The sequence below is a fragment of the Triturus cristatus genome, chromosome 6 (genome assembly GCF_964204655.1).
Source record: "Triturus cristatus chromosome 6, aTriCri1.1, whole genome shotgun sequence".
In the NCBI taxonomy this organism is placed as follows: domain Eukaryota; kingdom Metazoa; phylum Chordata; class Amphibia; order Caudata; family Salamandridae; genus Triturus; species Triturus cristatus.
In genome coordinates this window covers 259,392,003-259,408,959 of record NC_140589.1, presented here as the reverse complement: position 1 = coordinate 259,408,959, position 16,957 = coordinate 259,392,003, and the positions used below count along the sequence as shown (strand labels likewise).

The 16,957-nt window shown below is 41.1% G+C and overlaps 1 protein-coding gene across 1 annotated transcript in view; it reads right to left on the bottom strand.

The window, feature by feature from the left end:
- LDAH (lipid droplet associated hydrolase) overlaps positions 1 to 16,957 on the bottom strand; it is a 1,007,651-nt gene that overhangs the window by 308,506 nt on the left and 682,188 nt on the right. Inside the window, exon 5 of the mRNA XM_085610617.1 lies at positions 378 to 618. Coding sequence (XP_085466743.1) covers positions 378 to 618 — 241 coding nt within the window. The remainder of the gene's footprint in view (positions 1 to 377; positions 619 to 16,957) is intronic.

The following is a 16,957-nucleotide window of genomic DNA, read 5'->3' as shown; positions in this document are numbered from 1 at the left end:
CAACTCGATACAACAGCCAGCCAACTATCTGAGAGACCAGAAAGGGGAAGTAACTTGAGTCAATCTAATGCAAGCAAAATGAGTATGAGCAGCTAAAACAACTTTAGTAAAGACCATGGTGTGGTTTTTATCGGACCACCACAATCAACATTCTCTGGAACGCTGCGAAGTTACTTGGAAATAGTCATTCAGGGCTGTGGAATTTAAGGAGAACTCGGAAAACCCTTAACAAAAATAAAACATATTACGTACAACATTCGAAATAATGTATTTCCTAATAATACTACTTTAGTTAAAAAACTAATCGCAGCCATTTTCCTTTCCGAGACATATGCCCCCCAGCCCACTGCACATAAAAGTGCGCCACACTCGCTTACCTACGCAGTCGACTCTGAAGAGATCCACCGAGGCAGTCACCGAGGCTTCGTCGACTGACCGGATTCCCCTTAGCACAAACCGCACCAAGTACTCCTTGGCTCTCTCCGGCAGGAAGGACAGCAGGTAGATGGGCATGTAGACGACGTAGCGGAGGCTGCACAGCACGGGCGTCATGAGTTTCCCCTGCGGGGACTGCGCCATGCGCTCTATGGTGGGGAAGAGCAGCACGCTCCGGAGGACCTGACGAGCCGTGAAGGGAAGAAAGAAAGAAAGACGCAGTCAGGGAAGGCCTGCAGGTCACACTTTCTGCTACCTTTGCTTCAAGTCAAGAGCAGTTTGGGCGAGGCATTTTAAAAATTCCTGAGGGTACAAGAATTAACTGTGTGTCGGGGAAGTCGTGGCTGATCTAATCTACAAAACAATGCTGTCCAAATTATACAGAAAAAGGGCGATACCGCCAGGTGGCAGTGTGCGGGGAGCATTCATTCTCACACATCATAAAATTAGAACAAATTTGAGATTTTCTGAAGAAAATTCGCGAACTAACGGCTTAGTACAGACTTGAATAACGTGCATTCCCTTTTGAGTCACACAAACTACAATAGCAAAATTGAAGAAAAAAAAAACATTAAACCTCCCCAATTACCTGCACACACGTAATTAACCGATACTTTTAATCATTGAATAGTGACCTAGAAAATGATACACCAGTAGAAGAAAACCTCAATTTCCTTTTCAGGTCCCAACTACAGACAGCTTTAGATATCTGTTGTAGAAGATCTATTGTCACTAATACTGTTCAAATAAATACATATAGAGGGCGTTGGGGCAGCCTTTGCTTTAAATTGGATGGTCTTCTTGTCTCTCTTTTTCTTACTTCTTTTTCTATGGCTTTCCTTCCTATTCTTGATCTCTCCAATGATGCATTTTCTTGTGTTCTGACTGGATGACAAGTGCCCTTTCTCCGCCCGCATTTAGGGAATTATTTATTTCCTTTTCTTCTAGCACTCCATTGAAAAGCATATATTGTACTGCAGTATAGCATGTTACTCCTAAGTGGTGCACTTAAGTGTTTTTCTGTATCGTGGTTGGAAGGGTGTTGATTTATTCTTGATCCTGTGTGGGAAGTGTTTCCATGTTGTGCTTGGTGACCACCAAGCTGCAGTTAGCGTGTTAAGGGATGCAGCCCTGAGCGGTGTGATGTATAATTAAGTGGTTAATGTATTGTGGCAGCTTTGATAAGCTCAAGTCCCTTTAAGAAAATTATGATTTCCTTAAGAGCTCACCCACTTTAGGGGTTATACCACAGGATCAACCACTCTGAGATCTTATGGACATTGGCAGGCATAGGTGGGAGGGAGAGAAGATCTGCTAGGATGCACAGCATTGCCCTTGCTTCTATCATTACAACATTGAGGCATTCCTGCTTCACCAGACACTGATACCACGTGATTTTTCTCCACCAATAAAAATTACCTTCTCCTCATCCTTCCTCCTGTAAATACCACGTAATCCTCCAACACAACACCAATAAATGGTTGGCCTGGGAGGGAGTGACAGATGTAATGAATAGAAGCGAGGGAAGAGGATTCAGAGTGAAGCATTATCTCATTGTCCCCTCCCTCTCTTCCCTTCATTACAAGACTGTGATGTACAAAGCCAAACAGGACAACCAAAAAAGGTAATGCCTAAAATCAGGTTTATTAGACAGTAAAGAAACAAAGCAATAGACCACTATTCAGACCCAAACACCTCAGATCGGTCAACCTCCTGCACAATCCGCTAATATGAGGTAAAAGTCAACGGGGAAGCCTAGGTGGCAGCCCTGAAGATTTCAGCAATGGAAGCCCCTTAGACCTCAGCCCAGAAGGTAGACATAGACCTCGTAGATCTACCTTGAACCCCAAAAGGAGAAACCTGACCAGAAGCCTTGCAGGCCAGAAAAATCAAAGTCCGAACCCACCAACTAAAAAAAAGAAGTTGAAGATCTCAACCCTTTATTCAAAGGTCCAAACTTCACAAACAATGAATCGGAAAGCTGAAGAAAAGCAACCCTATCCAAATAAATCAGAAACACCCTTCTAACATCCAAAGAATGCAGCTGCATTTCCTCCTTAGAAGACAGACTCGAAAAAGGAGGGTAAATCAACTCTTGGTCCCTTTGGAACTGTGAATCAACTTTAGGACGAAAGGAAAGGAGATGCCTCAAAATTATCCCGTCACCAAAAATCCTATAAAAAGAATGCTTAAAAGACAAAGCACCCAGCTCACTCAAAAATTAGTGGAAGAAATAGGCAAAAAAAAGAACATCATAACGGACAACAATCATAAATCCACAGGGTCCAGGGACTCAAACGGAGGAGCCATCAATGCTTCCACAACCAAAGAGACATCCCACGAAGGGAAGTGCTTTCTAGGAGAAGGAAGAACATTCTTCAGTCCTTTGAAAAGACACCCCACCAAATCATCTGAATCAGATAGATTGTTCCAAGAACTCCTAAAAGCCTTTATAGCAGCCCACTGAAGCTTAAGGAAGGCAACCTCTAAACCCAAAGAAGTTACATCCTGCAGAAACATTATCACCTCAAACACTAACCCTTACTCCACTTACAGAAGGAAAGCCAGTGACATAGGTAAGATTTATTGGTGGATGAGCACCTAGCAGCCTCCAGAGGTGGAGCCAAATTAGCCAGAACCCCCTTATGCAGGAGACCTAGCTGTTCAACCTCCATGCCGCTAACCTCATCCTGGACAGAACATCCTGCTGCAACACTGGAACAACGGAGGAGGGAGTGAGGAACTTAGATTTTCGATCACGATCGAATCGACCCGCCATTTTTGTGGCCCGCCGCCATTTTGTGTTGCCATCACTCAGGCAAAAAACACTATGTTATCCCTGTGCACTCTTATTTAAACAATTTCAGCAAAGTTCAAAAAATTATTTTGTTGGTGCTCCTTGTGTCACGTGGAGTCCTCCCACGTCTTTGTGAAGATTGTCGTATGTAGTGAGAAGAGTCACCTTCTCACAAAGCAAGGGCACTCAATAAACAACGAAACTGTTGAGTTTCTTCATCCATTTATTGACTTCATGGAATGAGTTACAACAAATTCATCCGATTAAATCTCTCGTTGAAAATATCATTTCCAAATGTGATGGTACATAACAAAGATTATTCTTCTTAAGCTCATTAGACATCCACCCAATGCATTTCGGGTCATTAGTGTCTGACCCTTCTTCAGGTGTCTAAAAACTGAAATGAAACAGGACCATTAGGTTCACTATCCGGAATGAATGAATGCTATAAACAGTACAATCAAATACATACATAAGACGAAACATATGTACCAAATCCATAAAACTGTAATGAGAACAAACTAAGTAGAAAATTAGGCGTGAGAACAAGAAGTGAAGAGAAAAGAGAAATTTAAAAGAAACGAAAATTAACAAAACGTGCAAAGGCTAACAAAGCGTGTAGGTGGCACAGGATCAAAAACCAATTAAAAGAAACACGAAAATATCAAGCGAGTGAGAAAATGCGAAGGCTTAAAGCGAGTGAAAAGATTATGTGAAAAATGATACTAAAGGATCCCATTTAAACCCAGGGGGGAGCGTGTTGAACGGAGACTTACTGGAAACCGGACGGTTTTCACATGTCTAAGGCTCTGCTGGCGGCGTGAAGGTTCGACGTCGGTTCAGGATCATCAATCTAAGACACCCCGTGATTAGTCAATATATATGAGTAAAAATGAGCCAATTGGTTACGTGATGACGTAATTTCGCAAGCCTATGGGCATCAAGTTGTCAAAAATAAGGACGCTGGCGGCCAATAGAGCGGCCAGACAAATATAAACCGTGTGAAAACGAAGATACGAAAAAATAAATAAATAAATAAACAAAAAACCTCAATAAAGTTACAAGAAAAAAGAGATCAGTAGAGTTAAAGAGAAACAAGAAACAATAAAATGAGAGGGAAACAAATTCAAGAGTCAAAATACAAACGTAATAAAGATACGTAAGTGAACATCATCATTCGAAAATAGATTAATGGATTATGCATAGGGAATTTCAGGACCGGATAACACTGTTTGCCAATGGAACTATGATTAATTGACTAAAGAAAACAGGCATATTCTATACGATCATTCAACCCGATAGGGTGGGAACAATTACGTTTTTTTATCCAGAAGTATTCAGTCCTTAATCTTTGTTTTGCAGGATCCATGTCTCGACGTTGTGTGATCTTTTCAAGTATTGTGAACCGCAACTGAGAAATTTGGTGACCAGTTTCAATCCAATGTGATGCTACAGCTGATTTTAAATTCTTCGTTCTGATGTTACTTTTATGTTCTGAGATCCGAATTTTCACTTTCCTCTCAGTTTGACCTACGTATATTTTTCCGCAGGGGCATTTGATGGCGTATATACAATTAGTCGTATCACAAGTACTTGTATGATGTAAAGGTATGGAGTAACCTTTCGTGGGATGATTAAATTGGTTGCCAATCATTACGTTACCACAGTGGGTACAGTTTTGACATTGAAGCATACCTCGCCATGGTTTAGTCAATTTCTTAGGTGTATTCAGAATTTCTTTAATGTTTTTTGAACGTTGAAAAGCAAATGTGATTTTATTGTCAAAAAGATCAAGAAGATCTGGTTCCATAGAGATGATTCGCCAATGTTTACTTATGATTTTCTTAATCTGTGATGATTCAGTGGAATATTTCAATACACATACAGTTTTGTTCTTGTCTTTTGTGTGTGTAGTTTTTTCTTGGAGAAGGTTAACTCTGGGTAACAGTGATACTTTATCTGCTGCTGTTTTCAACACACTTTCTGGATAACCCCTTTGTCGATACTTGGTCAATTGTTGTTCAATAGATTTAGTTAAATCATCATTGTTGGATACAATACGTTTTATTCGAATCAGTTGCGAAGTAGGTAGATGTTTTTTTAAAGTTTCCGGATGAAAACTCTGAAAAAGTAAGCTGGAATTTCTGTCAGTCTTTTTAATGTGTAGCTGAGTCGAAATTTGATTCTGATCAAGTTTGACAATGACGTCAAGAAATGTAATGGTTTTTTCATCAATGTGGTAGGTGAATTTAATCCGGTCATTGTGTGTGTTTAATATCGAAATATTCTCTTCAAGTTGTGAACGTGATCCTTTCCAAATAAAGAATAAATCGTCAATGTACCGTTTGTACATGATGATACCTTCTTTCCACATCGTATTATCAAGGATGTGATCTGTTTCAAATTTGCTCATAAAAATATTAGCATACGAGGGAGCCCCCCCGAATCCCATAGATGTGCCACTTGTTTCATTATAAAAGTTGTTTTGCCACTCGAAATAGCTGCAATACAAAGCAAATTGCATGAGTTCCATAATAAACAACCTTTGTGACTCCTCTAATTCACTTGTTAGCAGGCTCCATTCTAATGCCTCGAGGCCTTCATTATGGGGTATTGATGTATATAGCGCTACTACATCAATAGTGCACAGACTGTAGGATGCACCATTTTCAAGTTCAACCAAATTCAACAAGTTTAAAAAAGAGGTGGTGTCTTTAATGTAGGTAACGCTTTTCTGAACAAGAGGCTGTAAGAATTTATCAACAAATTTACCAATAGGCTCAGAGATAGACCCACACGCCGAGACAATAGGTCTGAAGGGAGGGTTATTAATATCCTTATGAATCTTTGGTAACATGTATAGCTTGGGTCTTCTTGGAAATTTTGTGTCAAAAAATTGTTTAGTCTTGGTGCCAATCCAATTCATTTCAAATGCATGTTTAGTGATGTTTTCTAGTACTTGTTGATATTCCACAGTAGGATCAGATTCCAAAGGCAAATAAATGTCTTGATTTGCAACATGTTCATTGACGTTATTGATGTAGAATTCAGTGTCCATTATAACGAGGGCGCCGCCTTTGTCAGCTTTAGAAAAGGTTAGTTGTTTGTCAGCGCTTAAATTTTTAAGTGTATTCCATTCTTTGGGAGATAGATTCAACTTTCTTGGTTTGACAAATTTCATTTCTTGTATGTCCGCTAGTACAGATCTCTCAAAAGTTTCAATAGTTTTGTGGGTGAAAGGCGCACAAAAGGTACTGGTGGGTTTAAAGTCTTTATCCCATGTTTCTATGCATTGTGGTGTTTGAATATCTTTGAAGAAAAATTTGAGTTTCAAAGTTCTGAAGAATTTAAACAAAGCGATTTCCGTTTCTGCTTGGTTGGAATGGTAGGTGGGAACGAATGTCATGCCTTTATTGAGTAATTTAGTTTCTGCTTTGGTCAACTGTTTCGATGAAATGTTGACTATGAGGTTGTTTTCGATTTCTGGCTCCTGGTCCTCTCTGCAATTGTTTGATCGGATTCTTTTACTCCTTCTAGTTGGCTTTCTGTTGATGGTGGAGCGTTGGCCGCGGGGCTGATATCTAAAAAAGCAGGCTGTTGAGTGTTATTACTTGTGGATGGTTTGGTGGTGGATAAGGTTGCTTTGTTTAATGGGCCTCTTGATCCTGAAATTTCTGAGTCTGATACCACACTCTCTTGAGATGAAGATGTAGTGGTCTTTTGTGTGGGTTGTGATTGCCATTTCCTTTGATTATAAACTTCGGCCCAAGTATAAACTTCTTCTAGTTTATAATCCAGTGTATCTCTGCGGTATTTTCTAATTTTTCTTTCATTGACTTCCTTTGCATATTTTTCCAGTTTCAAGTTGATGTCTTCAAGAGTTTTGGTGAGATCTGGAATTTTATTGATTTCAGTCTGTAAAATTTTAATTTCCTCTTCTAATTCAATTAGGACTTTTGAAAGTTCTTCCACAATCAGGAGAATGAGGTCTAATGAACATTTGTTCAGTATCTGATACCATCTTTCAACAAATTTCTTGCTGTTTTTGCATAACATTGGCTTGAGGGCTATCCTAAGTCCCCTCGGTATTCTTTTGTTTTTGTGATAATGGATTAACGTGGTGGCATGCATCCTTTGATTAATTTCTTTTTTGCTTATATATTCAAACTGTCGCAAAAGTTGAGAAGTAGTGGTTTTTTGTGAAGTGAAACTTCTGGTCTCCTGGATCAAATCATAAATTTCTTGGGCGGCTTCTACAGAGAAGCCGAGCGTTTCAGCTTTGTTGGTGGTCAATTGTGCGATGTCGTCTAATTGCATGATTACTGGTGGTGCAAACAGGGATGAGAAGGACTAAGCAACGAATGAAAAACACTATGTTATCCCTGTGCACTCTTATTTAAACAATTTCAGCAAAGTTCAAAAAATTATTTTGTTGGTGCTCCTTGTGTCACGTGGAGTCCTCCCACGTCTTTGTGAAGATTGTCGTATGTAGTGAGAAGAGTCACCTTCTCACAAAGCAAGGGCACTCAATAAACAACGAAACTGTTGAGTTTCTTCATCCATTTATTGACTTCATGGAATGAGTTACAACAAATTCATCCGATTAAATCTCTCGTTGAAAATATCATTTCCAAATGTGATGGTACATAACAAAGATTATTCTTCTTAAGCTCATTAGACATCCACCCAATGCATTTCGGGTCATTAGTGTCTGACCCTTCTTCAGGGGTCTAAAAAATGAAATGAAACAGGACCATTAGGTTCACTATCCGGAATGAATGAATGCTATAAACAGTACAATCAAATACATACATAAGACGAAACATATGTACCAAATCCATAAAACTGTAATGAGAACAAACTAAGTAGAAAATTAGGCGTGAGAACAAGAAGTGAAGAGAAAAGAGAAATTTAAAAGAAACGAAAAATAACAAAACGTGCAAAGGCTAACAAAGCGTGTAGGTGGCACAGGATCAAAAACCAATTAAAAGAAACACGAAAATATCAAGCGAGTGAGAAAATGCGAAGGCTTAAAGCGAGTGAAAAGATTATGTGAAAAATGATACTAAAGGATCCCATTTAAACCCAGGGGGGAGCGTGTTGAACGGAGACTTACTGGAAACCGGACGGTTTTCACATGTCTAAGGCTCTGCTGGCGGCGTGAAGGTTCGACGTCGGTTCAGGATCATCAATCTAAGACACCCCGTGATTAGTCAATATATATGAGTAAAAATGAGCCAATTGGTTACGTGATGACGTAATTTCGCAAGCCTATGGGCATCAAGTTGTCAAAAATAAGGACGCTGGCGGCCAATAGAGCGGCCAGACAAATATAAACCGTGTGAAAACGAAGATACGAAAAAATAAATAAATAAATAAACAAAAAACCTCAATAAAGTTACAAGAAAAAAGAGATCAGTAGAGTTAAAGAGAAACAAGAAACAATAAAATGAGAGGGAAACAAATTCAAGAGTCAAAATACAAACGTAATAAAGATACGTAAGTGAACATCATCATTCGAAAATAGATTAATGGATTATGCATAGGGAATTTCAGGACCGGATAACACTGTTTGCCAATGGAACTATGATTAATTGACTAAAGAAAACAGGCATATTCTATACGATCATTCAACCCGATAGGGTGGGAACAATTAAGTTTTTTTATCCAGAAGTATTCAGTCCTTAATCTTTGTTTTGCAGGATCCATGTCTCGACGTTGTGTGATCTTTTCAAGTATTGTGAACCGCAACTGAGAAATTTGGTGACCAGTTTCAATCCAATGTGATGCTACAGCTGATTTTAAATTCTTCGTTCTGATGTTACTTTTATGTTCTGAGATCCGAATTTTCACTTTCCTCTCAGTTTGACCTACGTATATTTTTCCGCAGGGGCATTTGATGGCGTATATACAATTAGTCGTATCACAAGTACTTGTATGATGTAAAGGTATGGAGTAACCTTTCGTGGGATGATTAAATTGGTTGCCAATCATTACGTTACCACAGTGGGTACAGTTTTGACATTGAAGCATACCTCGCCATGGTTTAGTCAATTTCTTAGGTGTATTCAGAATTTCTTTAATGTTTTTTGAACGTTGAAAAGCAAATGTGATTTTATTGTCAAAAAGATCAAGAAGATCTGGTTCCATAGAGATGATTCGCCAATGTTTACTTATGATTTTCTTAATCTGTGATGATTCAGTGGAATATTTCAATACACATACAGTTTTGTTCTTGTCTTTTGTGTCTGTAGTTTTTTCTTGGAGAAGGTTAACTCTGGGTAACAGTGATACTTTATCTGCTGCTGTTTTCAACACACTTTCTGGATAACCCCTTTGTCGATACTTGGTCAATTGTTGTTCAATAGATTTAGTTAAATCATCATTGTTGGATACAATACGTTTTATTCGAATCAGTTGCGAAGTAGGTAGATGTTTTTTTAAAGTTTCCGGATGAAAACTCTGAAAAAGTAAGCTGGAATTTCTGTCAGTCTTTTTAATGTGTAGCTGAGTCGAAATTTGATTCTGATCAAGTTTGACAATGACGTCAAGAAATGTAATGGTTTTTTCATCAATGTGGTAGGTGAATTTAATCCGGTCATTGTGTGTGTTTAATATCGAAATATTCTCTTCAAGTTGTGAACTCAGGCAGCACGGCGAACAAAGTCTATTCTGCCTTTTCTGTAGCCTGGTGTCAAAATACTCCTTCGGCCTCTATTTGCAAAGCTGGTGTTAGAACTAGCCGAGTACACTAATCCCTGTCTGGCTTTTCTAATCCGCGTCTCAACTATCTGTTGGCTCACACTATTCTTTCCTGCCCTTATCTTATCGACTGGCCTTCACTGTCTTCTGCTAGCATTCTCTTGTTTCACAACTGTCCTCCAACACACACAAACGTATCTCGCCACCTGCAAGTTAGTTATGAATCTGTTAATAAATTAGCTTGAGGGAGGGGTGACAAACATAGTTGGAGGAGAGGTCTTTACGAGTTATCCGACACTTCTGTTTTCAAACCTTTCTTATTGGTTCACCTTGTTTTCCAACTTTCCTTATTGGCTCCTTCTTGTATGCGCTGGGAGTACATTTTATTAATGATTATAACATTGTATGGTATTTAACCCGATGCTCCACAGAGTGAAGTGGCAGTCTCCTGAGAACCTACTTTGTGTACTTCTAGGATAACTGTACTGGCTGCAGCTAAATAAATCTGATCTTCTAACGCCGACAGAGTGCCCCGTGTCTCTGTGTAGCTGAGCAGGAGAAACCCAGGAGATTAAGGCGTACCCTGCGCCGCCAGGCCCAATTGGTTCTGGTTCTTCAACTGGCGCCCAACATGGGGCGGCTTCAGTGGTACCGGTTCTGCCTGAAGGTCGTGAGGAACCCCGCAAGAAAATTCCGGAGGGTTCGCGAGCCACATTAAGCGACCCCTGTATGTCGAAAGTGGTCCGAAGGTCTTTTGCAGCGTGGTTACTCCTTCCTGACGGCTACTGACGACCGCTGCCCTGACTGCCGCCCTGCTTTGGCCCTTCCTTTGATGATGTATGGTAAGGCGAGACAATAGACGGGCCTCTGCTGGTGGAAGAAGACATCCTTAGTTAAGTATTTTCGTGGGTCGTGCCCACAAGTTTTGGTTCTTTGATTGTTTTCCTTTGGGTTTCTTAGATTTATCTCTTGCAAGAGATAAAGCCGAGGGTAAGTGCATCTGTACTGCGTAAATTGAGTTTTACTCCCTTGAAGTCTGTGAACAGACAGGAAGATCGAGAGATGCCTGGTCTGACTAAGTTTGGAAGAATTTGTTGTCTTGGTTGTAAATAGGGATTCCCGACTTGAGGACTCTTGTCCGATTCCTTCGGTTGGAACTCCCACATATGAGCTCTATTCAAAACATGGTATCGGCCCCATTGCCTTTAACGAGACATGGACCCGATACACGAAGAAAGATGGTGTTCTAAAATGGGCAGAAAATGGTAGCTTTGATCCTGATGTGTTAGATAATTTTGAAGCAGTCTTATTTAAGAGAAAAGCCCGGCCGGCAATGTTTGACTCTTTCTGTCTTTGGCGAAAGGAAGCCAAACAGAAAGAAATTAAACAAGCAAAACGAGATAGGAAAGCACAGGGTATGACGATTCTACAGGCTGCCCAACAGTTCAAAGACGATGAAATTGATAATGCGACTGAAATTTCAGAAAGACAACATCGTATGGCGATAGATAAATGCTATCCGGTGTTGCCTGTTTCTCCTTCAGAAAGATATAGAAGAAGATCCCCTAATGTCCCATTTATTAAGATTGCCTCCGCCTTATGCGCAAAATGCTAATGTACCTCAGCCGTTACAGCCTGTTCAGCCGCCAGTGGTACTTCCACCTGTTCCGGCTCCTCTGCATTTGCCTCCCCCAGTATTACCGCCTTTGCCGGTTTTAACGTTAGTCTCAACTTCTTTACCCTCATCTCCTGATCCTAGATCTCCTTTGCCTTCAGCTCCTCCTGCAACTATCGATTCTTCCTCTGTCAGTTCCCCTAATACTTGATCCCCAATTCTTATGTCTAATTCTCCGTCTGTGCGTAAGCGTCTCACAGACATTGTCACTGGTATTCTATCTCCTTTCTTTGGAGCTTTAAGTGTGTCTCCGGCTTTTGCTCGAAGACAGTCTCGTAGTCAGTTCCCGGATTTTGAGGAACGAGAGAAGTTAGACTCTTTGGCACGAAAATGGATTAAGAAGGGTCCACAATACAGTTTGCTCGATATTATGCCTACCTTTTTGCAATGGAATGCGCCTACGCAAAGATATGCTTTCAATGTAATATGCCATACTCTCATTAAAGAATGGGAAGATGTGAGTTCGAGACCGATCTCACAAGATCTGTTAAATGTTCAGATTGATTTTGAAAAAGGTCTCATTGTGGGTTCTAAGGTTGAGGAAGCTATAAGGACGCTTATCTCTTATAGATCCTTACTGTTTTCTCAAATTTTCCCTGATTCCGATCCGTCGGTTAAACTGACGTCGAAAAATTATCATATGAGAGAGGTTCCTCCAATATGGAAAGAAGAGGTTGCGGGAGTACGTAAGCAGACTCTCCCAGATCCGCGTAAGAACCCTGCAGGTTATTATAAAGAATTAACGCAGACAGTTGACGCCTGCATCATGAATCTAGCAGATATTGACATGCTAATGGGAAATGTAGTCCCACAGACAATATGGGCTAAAATCCGTAGAGAGGATCATGCGCAGGAACTAGGTGCTACTTGGAATGTTATAACTGATACAGATAGAGACCAAGTGGGTGGCGCAAAGCCTGACGCTCTGATTTCGGAACTCCCTGGTAGGATCATTACGTTAATGAAAACTATGATGCCTGCACTGAGAGTTAATTGGGATAAATTAGCAGCATGCAAGCAAAAGAAAGATGAAAGTGTTTCTGATTTCTTCACTCGTTTTGAAGAGACCTTTATCGACCACAGTGGTCAAGACATGGCTACAGAGGGTGGACAGCGATTGTTTTTGGACAAATTCGTATTCAATTTGCTTCCCGAGCTGTCACACAAACTAAAAGATTCAGAAAGTTCATGGGCTGTTTCTTCTTCGGCCCAGATATTGGCTACTGCGCAATATTATGAGAATAGAGATAAAGAAGAAAAAGAAAAGCAAGAGAAAAAGACGAAAGAATTAAAAACGAAGGTTCTCTTTCAACAAGCCTATCCGCCACGTTATGCTCAGCCTCAAATTCAGCAGCCCCCACAGTTTCAGAGGTTGTATAAACCTCAAATTCAGCAGCCCCCACAGTTTCAGAGGTTATATCAAAAACCAGAGCCATACATTCCGCGACCTTTGTTAGGTCCTAATCAATGTGCCTATTGTAGAGAGGAAGGTCATTTTAAGAATAGTTGTCCGGTTTTATTGCAGCGCAATGGAGCGTTATCTGCTCCACGAGGTCGTGCTGGACTCCAGTCAGCAAACAGAGGTAGAGGTCGAGGTGTGTTGACTCAAGAACAGCGTGCCCTTCCTTCTCCCAATTCTGTGAACTGTTTTGATCAGCAGAATGTTAGGTCTACGCAATATTATAATGAAGATTATTATGTTGAAAATGGAAATGAGAGTCTTCATGCCAACTAGGACAGCCATGGACAAAGTAAGGGAGTTGTGCAAATCCCAGTAGATCAAAATGGACCTTATGTTAACGTCACTACAATGGGTGTTTCAGAGCCATTTCTCTTAGATTCTGGGGCGATGAGAAGTTCTATCATTCATTCTAAACTCCCTGGGGCACCTTTGTCTGGCTTAACGAATGTTTCCGTAGGATTTTCTGGCGCCCCTGTTTGCAATCCAGTTTCTTGCCCTATGCCTATTTCAGTTGGTCCCTATGATTTGGAAGCTCCACTTCTGTTAACGAATGGTTGCGGTGAGAATCTGTTGGGTCTAGACCTATTGAAAAGAATGCATGCTACAATATATTGTTCTCCTTCTGGTGTACATCTTACTTTGGGACAGAAATTGGTCTCCCCAATGTATTTGTCTAAAGATCAGTTTCCACCTGAATGACTTTCTCTTCCAACAGCACTTTGGGCCACGGGTCCGAATGATGTGGGTTGTCTTGAGATTCCGCCTTATGTTGTCACTCTCAAGCCTAATGTTGAATTACCGCGCATCCCACAATATAGAATTTCTGCTGAAGGTGAGAAAGCGCTTTTGGAAATCATTCATGACTTGATTCGGAAGGGTGTGGTTGAAGCAACAAGAGGTAATACATGCAATAGTCCTATTCTTCCTGTTCTCAAACGCACCGATCCTTCTCAACCACCTGTATATCGTTTTGTAATTGATCTGCGGGAGGTAAACAAAATTGTTGTCCCACAATTTCCTGTTGTTCCAGATATCACTGCTTTGTTGACAATGATACCTTCCACAGCGACCTGGTTCTCTGTTATTGATTTGACGAATGCCTTCTTTAGCATCCCCATTGCAGAAGAGAGCAGGGATATTTTTGGTTTCTCTCTTGGAGGCCGAAGCTTCCGGTTTAAGCGCGCACCCCAAGGCTATTGTGAAAGTCCCTCTATTTATAGCCAAGCTTTAAAATGTCATCTTGATACTTTTCATTTGCCGTCTGGTGCTGCTCTCATCCAGTATATGGATGACCTATTGGTAGCCGCTGATTTCAGAAGAGATTTGTAAAAATGTCACTGTTGCATTATTACACCACTTGTTTAAACTGAACACAAGGTTTCACCTTCCAAACTACAGTATGTCTGTCGAGAGGTTAGCTATTTGGGTTATCTCCTATCAAAGATGGGATGACGATTGACACCAGAACGAATTCAGGCGATTATGCGAATGTCTGTACCATCCACACAGAGGGAAGTACGTGCTTTTCTGGGTATCACCTCTTATTGTGGACAGTGGATCCCCAACTTCTCTCTAATTGCCAAACCTTTGTTGGCACTCACTCTAAAAGATACGCCTCTGCCCCTTCCATGGACTGATGAGTGCCAAAAGAGTTTTACTGATTTACGTACCGCTTTGTGTTCTGCTCCTGTATTGGGTACACCCGATTACACTAAACCTTTTATGCTCTATGTTCATGAGAGAGAAGGGTGTGCATTATCAGTTTTAACACAGCAATTTGGAGACAAACAGCGGCCATGTGCCTATTTTTCGGCTACGTTAGATCCTGTAGCTAAAGCATTGGCCAGTTGTCTCAAAGCGACAGCAGCAGCAGCAATTTCTATCCGACAGTCTGCTGGAGTAGTGTTGAATAACACTCTCACTGTCATGGTGCCACATGCAGTGGATACCTTACTAAACAGAACTAAAACACAGCATCTTACGAGTGCACGTTTAACGGGATACGAGCTTACGCTGTTGGCTAGTCACATACACATCAAACGATGTAATACCCTAAATCCAGCTACTTTGTTGCCCCTTCCAAATAAGGAAAGTGTTCAGGACCAGCATGATTGTTTCTTCCGTTACGAGGAAGAGACAAAAGGAAGAATTGACCCGAGAGACACACCGCTAGAGAATCCGGATGGAACTCTCTGGGTAGACGGTTCTTGTTTTAAAATGCCTAATGGAGATACAGATTCAGCCTATGCTGTGACTACTTTGCACACAATTGTGGGAACTACACGTATTAGACATAATTCAGCACAAGCAGCAGAATTGATAGCTTTAACAAGAGCCTGTGTATTGTCAAAAGGGAAGAGAGTGAACGTGTACACTGACAGCCAATATGCCTTCGGTGTAGCGTTCAACTTTATGCGACTCTGGAAGGAAAGGGGTTTCCTCACTTTACATGGCACCAAAATCCAACATGGCCAGTTAGTGACTGATCTCCTCGAATCACTTGCCTTACCCACCCAAATAGCGATCGTGAAGTGTAGTGCACACAAAAAGATTACGGATGATGTTGGTCGAGGAAATGCGTTTGCAGACGAAATAGCAAAGAAAACAGCAAGAGATTCAACAAGTCGAATGTATGTGGCAGGTCCTGCGAATTGGGTCAGAGAAAGAGGAATGTATGAGAATACAGTGGAAAGTGTAAAAGAGATTCAGAAAGAGGCTTCAAAGAGGGAGATGAGCAAGTGGAAAGAAAGTACGGGAATGTTAGATGAAATGGGTTGTTGGGTGGAATTCTCCGAACATCAACGTTGGCTGTTACCAGATGCTTATGTTCTCCCCGTGGTGACTATGGCACATGGTCCAGTCCACTTAAGTGTAAAAGGCATCTGTAAACTTCTGGCTCCAGTATGGCAGAATGAGAGTATCCCAAAATGTGCAGATCATGTAGTGAAGCACTGTATTGTTTGTTTAATGTACAACCCGGGAAAGGGAACCCCAACTCCGGCAGGTCACTTTGCTCCTCCGACATATCCATTTGAGGTGTTGCAAATCGATTATATTCATATGGAACGATGCAACAACCTCAAATATGTTCTGGTGGTAGTATGCGCCTTTTCAAAATGGATAGAAGCATACCCTCTAAAGGATAATACAGCCCTATCCACAGCTAAAATCCTTCTGAAAGAATTTTTCCCTAGGTTTGGTTTGCCACGCATTGTCTGGAGTGACAATGGAAGCGAATTTATTGGCCAAGTTATGCAGAAAGTTTGTGCAGGTCTTGGTATCAAGCAAAAGTTCCATGCGGCAAATCATCCACAGTCAGCGGGTTTAGTAGAATACTACAATGGAACTTTGAAGTTGAAGTTAGCAAAGGTTCAAGCAAGTACATGACTCAATTGGCCCGATGCTTTGCCATTAGCTCTGCTATCCACCAGAACTGCAGTACACTCTTGTTTGGGAATTAGCCCATACAAAGTGGTGTTTGGCCGTCCGGCTAATGTATGGGGAATCCCTCGTCCTAAGAAATACTCAGACTTGCCATATCCAATATTGATTGACTATCTGCATGACCTTACGACTAAATTGCGTGTTCTTCATCAACAGGTTCAGAGTGCTTTGCCGGAGGCTTCCACAGATCCAGGTCACTCCATCCGTCCAGGTGACTGGGTCTGCGTGAAGAATTTCCAGAGCTCCAGCAATTTGGAACCCAGATGGCAGGAGCCCCGGATGGTCCTGTTGACCACGAGGACAGCAGTTAGGCTCGAAGAAAAGAAAAATTAGATTCACGGTGTGCATTGTAAGAAAGTGCCTTTGCCATACGATCAATGGGTACGCAGAGGTGTTGGTGACTGTGAAAGTGAAAGAGTTCCCCGATTCGTACCCTTCAGCG